This window comes from Dermacentor variabilis, chromosome 8 (genome assembly GCF_050947875.1).
Source record: "Dermacentor variabilis isolate Ectoservices chromosome 8, ASM5094787v1, whole genome shotgun sequence".
NCBI classification, from domain to species: Eukaryota; Metazoa; Arthropoda; class Arachnida; order Ixodida; family Ixodidae; genus Dermacentor; species Dermacentor variabilis.
In genome coordinates, this window is record NC_134575.1 from 12661243 (window position 1) to 12668623 (window position 7381).

At 46.7% G+C, this 7381-nt stretch overlaps 1 protein-coding gene across 1 annotated transcript; it reads right to left on the bottom strand.

The window, feature by feature from the left end:
- Positions 1 to 493: 493 nt before the first annotated feature.
- On the bottom strand, positions 494 to 7166 carry LOC142590867 (uncharacterized). Its single transcript, XM_075703264.1, has 4 exons — positions 6958 to 7166; positions 6081 to 6267; positions 2272 to 2330; positions 494 to 1207 (listed from the first exon to the last, which is right to left on the bottom strand). The coding sequence occupies exons 1-4, from the start codon at positions 7053 to 7055 to the stop codon at positions 829 to 831; spliced, it is 723 nt and encodes a 240-aa protein (XP_075559379.1). The 5' UTR covers positions 7056 to 7166; the 3' UTR covers positions 494 to 828.
- Positions 7167 to 7381: the final 215 nt, after the last annotated feature.

Consider the following 7381-nt stretch of genomic DNA (forward strand, 5'->3'; position numbering starts at 1 on the left):
ATATATATGAACAAGCCGCTTAAACTAATGGAACGATGTGGACGATGTGACGACATGCGGTAAACCGTTTCAATCTTTCGCTGCAACGTACGAAAATGAAAAAAAGAAAGAAATTATCCGCAAGTGCGTGGTAATACGCGTGGTAAGTATAGCGGCACGCAGATAAGGGCAGATTGTGCAGGGAGATCACGTGAGCCTATCATGTGCTAGCGATGTGCTGAAGGGCACTGAATAGCGTTACGCGAAAGTTCATAAAGAAGTATGCAGCCAAAACGCGACAAAAAGAAAGCCCACGTGGCTTTCCTCTTGAGGGAGGCACGCTTCCAGTCAGAGAGTCAAGGTCACACGCACACCGCACTGCCCGCAACGTCACCGGTTGGTGCACGTGGCCTGGATAAATCGTCCAATGCAGACCAGGCGATAGCGCCCCCTGGGTACACTTTACCCTGGCAATGCAACGCGCATGAAAAAAAGAAAAGAAGAGAGAGAAGGCGGGACTTGTGACGTCAATGTGACGCAGTCCTTGTGCTCTGTTATGAGAGAAGCTAACCAAGGAAGAAGGAGCGAGCGTCCACGTTGACGGGGTAACTTCGCTCCTGGAAGCATGACAACGCAACGTATCAATTTATCCTATCTGCGTTGATATATTAACCAATTTGAAACATTCTTATAGTAAAGCGCTCGCTAGACGGCAGCATACAACTTCCACTGTATAACCGTAATTTGCAATGGGGCCCGGTGAGCATATCGAACGCTTTCGTGAGGTGGACGACAGTACCTATTGTAAGTAATTTGTCGGCAATATTTAATTTCATATTTTCAGCAATATTAAGTAGGGTGAATTCCGCAAAGCTTGTGCTTCTCCTCCTTGAGCATGGCCAGCTTCTTCTCCGACTGCTGCACCTGGTCGCGGATCTCCTCGAGCGTCGTCGCGTCCTGGCGACGCTTCGGTTCCCGCTCGCCTCGTACTGGCTCTGTCGCAGCGTCGGCCTCCCGTTCCTGCTCGCTCTTTTCGCGCTGTCGCATGATGTGCTTCTTGAGCGCGGCCCTCGTGGCCGTGCTCGTCTTGGGATGTTCCACCGGCGCTGGCAGGGTCACGTGGCAGTCACGTGGCAGCGGTGTCGTTGACCGGAACGGGGACCCGCACTTACGCCGCGACGGTGGCTCGCTCGGTTTCTTCACCTTGCTTGCGCGTACGATCGACAACCTGAAGACAACGCGAAAGGTCACAACCTAAACCTCCTGTTGAGAGCGCTAAATAGTGCTCTCTACTCTTTTCTGTCTTTTTTCCTGCATCCTCGCGCTGTGCAATACTGCCGTTATGAACTACGACCAGCTAGCCCAAGCTTCTATACCCTAGTACGTTCCATTTCTCGTGCATCGGACTCCAGCTCTAGCGCTCATTACTCTTCTCTGTCCTCTCATTCGCGCGTTACGCAATACCGCCGTTATGAGGATACACTGTGTACCTAACGTGCGCATGGTGATAAAGAAAACGCTCAGCGAAATGACACCCCTGCTCTAAATACAAGCGGAGACGAAGCAGTGGCAAAAGGGGGTGTCTCTGACATTGCCCCAGTGACACGATATGCTAAGTTTAGCGGGCAACGTTCTGATAACTGCGCTATACTGTGATACAAAGGACGAAAAAAAAAAGGCGCTGACGCACATGTGCACATGCGCGTCAGTCTCTTTTGCGTCCGTTGCATCACATTACAGCTACAGCGTTCTAGAAGCCTTCTAGTGCACTGTAGTGCAGCGCTGTAAACAGAACAACGTGATACCAGTGCAACTAGCCCTAGTTGAAGCTTTATTTAGCGAGCAAAAGAAATAAAAGTATAAGCAGCAGTACCGCATCAGAACAGACGAGCGTCGATATCAAACTCCTTTTTCTTTTCTGCAGGTCGCCATATTTTTAGAAGTTAATTTTTGAGTTACGCAAAGTTATACATATCTCTCCTAGAAGCATGATGTTTCAACTTTTATTAGGGAACGTAAATCGAGACTTCTCACAGTGCAGAATTAACTTGAAGAGAGGCTTATTTTCGCGTCAAAGCAGACTGACGAAACAGGCGTATCTTGGGGCCGCAGGCTCACTGATCCCGAGGTGCGGGAGAAACCGCCTATACGCGACATTCCACGTGGCCTCCGATATTGTAACGGGACAAAGGCGCGCCGGCCCAATCTCGGAGGCCACACATCCAGCGCAATAAGAACGTGCACGTGACGGTATGTGCAGCCTCTTTCGACTGAAGTAAGCCGACGACTCACCGCATGATTTCGAGGGAGTCGAGCTTTCCGCTCTTGAAATGGTTGGCAATAGCATTCATCTGCGAATAGACAATGAGAAATGAACTTACACGATGTAAGCGTAAATAAGTTTAATAACAAGACGTATGGCCTCTGAGAGCGGTCGCCGCTCGATCTCGGAGGCGATGCGTGACGTCCCAAAGGTGTTGGGGAAGAAGCGCAGCGGCCATTGTGGGTTACAGACCACAGAGGCCCTATAACAAATCATAGAGAGATATGGTGGCACTATAGTGTCGAGGCGGCCTTCAGCATTCAGGAGAGGAACTTAACAGATGCATAACCGACGCAGTTCACATGTTTGTGGTCTCTGTAAACATGCGTAAATATGGCGCATTTTCTAAACGTTAACGATTTTCGCCAGCTTCTGTATAAACAACTAGGCCATTTAATTTTGCAACCTAAATTCAATTCTGCCTCCTAAAATCTTAGCTTTCTCTAATACGGCAAATCTTATTCAAATCACTTCAGCTTGTTTAATGAGAGCACTTCTGCTTTTCGATTGCATACGTAAAAGGCTCCTACAAGGCCCTGCCGTATATTTTGATTATACACCGTAAGTCCTACAGGAATATGCAGTAAGTGTTCTACCGCAATAATTTTTAAGTGTTAGGTATCAGCAGATATTATAATCAAATGAAATGATGCGAGATAGTGCGAGGACGCAGGCTACCCTCCCCCATCAAGAGCTCTCTCCCCCTGCCTCGACCAGCGCCACCAAGCGGCATTCATTCATGAGGTCATTGCAGCGCGAACTCTCTCTATTGCTTATATGTTTTAGTTCACGCTGCTATGACCTCATCATGCAAGAACAGCTTGTTCAATCTTTCACTTTACTAAGGTACATTCCTTCCTTGCCGTCTGCCTTATCACAGCCGGTTGTCCACGTCACAAAAACAGAAAACTGTTCATTGCAGCACAACAAAAGGCTGACGGTTCATTTTATGGAGGCAGCGCTACTGAAACAAAGGTAGACGTAGAAACAGAACACGCACACTCGTCGCTTTTTCATTTGTACACAGGTTTTTTTTTTTTAAACCTTACATAATCTAAAAATATCGCCTGTGGCAAATAACACGAACATACTCATTGAGCTGGACTATCCTAGAGATGGACATTACTTACGCTGGAAATAAAAAATGCGCAATTGTATAATTAACAAAATTAAAGTAATCAGGTCTTAAACTAATCGCATTAGCGCACATATCGCAATATACGAATTTAAGCCAATGGTCTCACACTGAGGAACATTCTCGTGCAACGAATTCCAAAAATAACACCAGTTTTCAATTAAGCGCGATTAAACGTGCGATAAAAATGCACTGTTCTACTTACACACAAAAAGATCTCTCATTGCATTCACGCCCAAAATGACTAACACCGATGCCTTTAGTCGAAAACTTTGGGAACACACGTCTCGAAACTGGCGTCATCCTCATAATTCGGTCACAGCTGGTATGACTTGCGAACTTGCCAACTACAATTAGTGAATTGCAATATGCAACGTAATTTGTTTTAAAAGTCATTTATTAAAACTTTGTGAATTAATCAAAATATTGTTTCTGATATTGCGTGAAAATAATGTCCGCCTCTGAGAGTGATGCGAATCTATAAGGACGAGCGTGCTTCGTGTCATGGGTGACATTAAAAAGTTCTGTTACCGATCAAAAGAAAGGCACCTTGTATATGCTAACATTTTTATGCATTAGCATTCTTAGGATACTTCATGTAGTTCCCGGTATCTATGTCCAGACATAGCAATTTTCCTTTCCAACTAGCATCACTCGGGTATGTCCCGATCTTCAATGAACTTTTTCATCGCTGGCAAGTGCGGTTCTCTGGTGGCGGCCTTTGCAGGTATATGTACTGACAGGAAGAAATGCAATCATTTACATGGCAGTTTGAAACGGAAACGCTGCTCAGGCGCGCACCCTATATGAACTGCAGTTGCGTTTGATGCGCGGTTGCGCCGCTTCTTACTCAAGACGAGTCAGGTGTAAACATGCTGCGCTTCTTGCACTGACCGAATTTCGCGGATGGTGTTCTGTGCACATCACTACACGACTACATATGTTGTCGAATCGCACGTTCGGTAACACTTCCGTACCTCGGATCGTTCTGTCAGGTCACTGCTCGCTGCAGGCGAATAGCTTCTTGACGTACCGCTTACGAGGCAGCCTTTCGGCAGCGAACTCTCGAAACTCAATAGATAGAGAGTTTTAGGTTAGGGGACGCAAGCGGCTTGCGTCCCCTAGACTAAAACTCTCTAATGGCGTAGCCAGGGCGCAAGGGAAATGTTTTGCCCCCCAGATTTTCGCACACGTCCCACACTGCGCTTTGCATGTGGCCCGTGACGTCATGCTGTTTACGAACGGAAGAGGTTCATTGTACACGCGTCATCAGATAACTTAATCGCATTAACGTCGTTAACCATCTTTGAAGGATAGGTGCGTTCCCAATTTTCTCGTTGTCAATATAAAGATTAGTTGAGAGCTTAGCGCATGACCTGCTTTTTTTAGTTCCTTCTGTATTCGTCTCAACGGCATTCCTGCCATGTGCAATGGACCAGGTAACATTTACGCCACGACGCACACCGCCTGGTGTTTACTCTCCCTTCTTTTCCTTCTTGCTGCGCGATCGACGCATTTGCTGAGGTTTCTCGCGTTCTGCATTTCGTGCGAATCCCCGACGCATTCGCGACACTGACTGACTACTCGGGAGCCGTGGGCGATCCAGGTGCGACGCAGAGGCGACACCGGTGACGTCATCTCTGCTGGCGGGGGAGAGTGATTCCTCCGAGAAGGAGGGCGCACGGGCTTATGTTTGAAAATTTGAACCGTTTCCGCAGTGCGCTTACATAGGCGTAATAACCTGGATACAGATTCGTCACCGCGTGATCCGGGCATCGCTTTTGAGACCTGTTCCCGACGCACAAACGTGACGAGAAGCTTTTTTAGGAGGAAATTTTTCCTCGTGGGCTCCTAAATGGATGGGAACGCCGAGATCGCTTCGCTCAGCGTGCGCCAAATACGTTTAAACGAAGGAAAGTTACCATCTACTGACTGCGTGGAGAAGAATTGATATTTAGGTCATTAATTCTGAAATGAAACTGTTGAAAGTCGCAAAAGAAGAGGGAAGAAAACGCGATGTAAAGTGGATAAAAAGTTAAAGTCTAGGGTTTTACGTGCCGAAGCCACAATATGATTATGAGGCACGTCATTGTGGGGGAATCTTGATTAATTTTGACCACCTGTGGCCCATCGAAATGCGGCCACCGCAGTCGGGATTTGACCTCGGTACCTTGTGCTCTGCAGAGCTACTAAGCCACCACGGTGGGTTAAAGCGGATCAAATTGATGTATAATACGCCGCTCCGAATTATATCCACAATTGGGAAGTATGATTCCTGCAATACCTTCGTAAACCATTGTAACAATCTCACGTAATCCGCACACTCATATATCACTGTTGTCCGCTTCAGATGCTCTGATGGAAATAACCCACGGAACTGCCATAGGTAGTTTCGGTACTGAGTTACGGATTTGTAAACTGTGCGCGTCGTTCTTTCTTAGTGCCGACTATTAGCAAAGTTCGCAAAAAAAAAAAGAAAGGGAGGGCTTTTCAACCCATGTTTTGCTTGCTTCAGTGGGTAGAATATAGATTCCTCTGTCGAATGTTATAAATTCCACTCAAACCGGTTTAGTGGTTGTTTAACGAGAGGGTGTCTACGTTTCCCACGCATACTTGATTGAATGGGTAAACCTCTGAGCGCACCGGACTGAGGAGCGCGGCGACGATTCCCTTGGAGGGCGCGGATGCTTTCCTCTTGGCCTGCGGTTCCTCTTCCGGGTACACCTGGGTCGCTTCGGCGGAAGGACTGAACGTGGTGGTCTTGGTGGCGTCGCCCTTCCTTTTGCCACCAGCGTCCGTCAGGATCGACCGGAGGTCCTGGCCGTCTCTTCTGTTCAAAAACGAATGAATGAATGAATTGGTAAATGAACCAATCGATCGGTCGACCGACCGACCGACCGACCGACCGATCGATCGATCAATCAATCAATCAATCAATCAATCAATCAATCAATCAATCAATCAATCAATCAATCAATCAATCAATCAATCAATCAATCAATCAATCAATCAATCAATCAATCAATCAATCAATCAATCAATCAATCAATCAATCAATCAATCAATGAATCAATCAATCAATCAATCGCATAATGCAACAATTAATGTTTTTTGTAGTGTCCAGAAATAACCTATGGGTCGTAATGCGCTCATTAGTCGATCGTGCATCCAAGTGACTGAAAGGTCGAGAGGCTTCGCGCACACATTTACGACGCGGCAAAGGCAGTGAGTGGCAATCGATGTGCACATTGTAAGCAGTGCGTTTGCCTTCCTGAATTCGAGAAAAACAGCAACCAAATTATCTATCTATCTATCTATCTATCTATCTATCTATCTATCTATCTATCTATCTATCTATCTATCTATCTATCTATCTATCTATCTATCTATCTATCTATCTATCTATCTATCTATCTATCTATCTATCTATCTATCTATCTATCTATCTATCTATCTATCTATCTATCTATCTCTACAGATAAGGTGCCAGAGTACGGATAGGGCAACGAGTCCTAATCACCTGGATGCACGAACCGCGCTGTCGGCCGTGGAAGACCCAGCTGGCGCGGGGCCGGCAGGAGGTGCTTGCGGTCGCTTCCTAGAACTGGCGGCCTGCATCGTGAACTGACGTCGTGGGCGCCGATAGAAGCTGGGAAAGCGGTGCGCAACAGTGACAGCGAGCACTACGTGTCCGTTGGGGAGAAAATGTCCGCTGCCGTTGGAGGGACACGCACGCGCTGACCAAATGATTGTTCTCCTTCATGATGATGGTCCCTAAGTACGACACGTACGCACAGTCGTATATGAATGAGTAATAGGACGGTTGGGGAAATAATAATAAACGCAGAATTGAGACCCAAGAGGTGAAAAAAAAAAAGATAAAACTGGTCTTGCGTTTCAAAAGCTCCGTGCTCCGAAGAACGGCAGTAATGTGAAGACTGGAC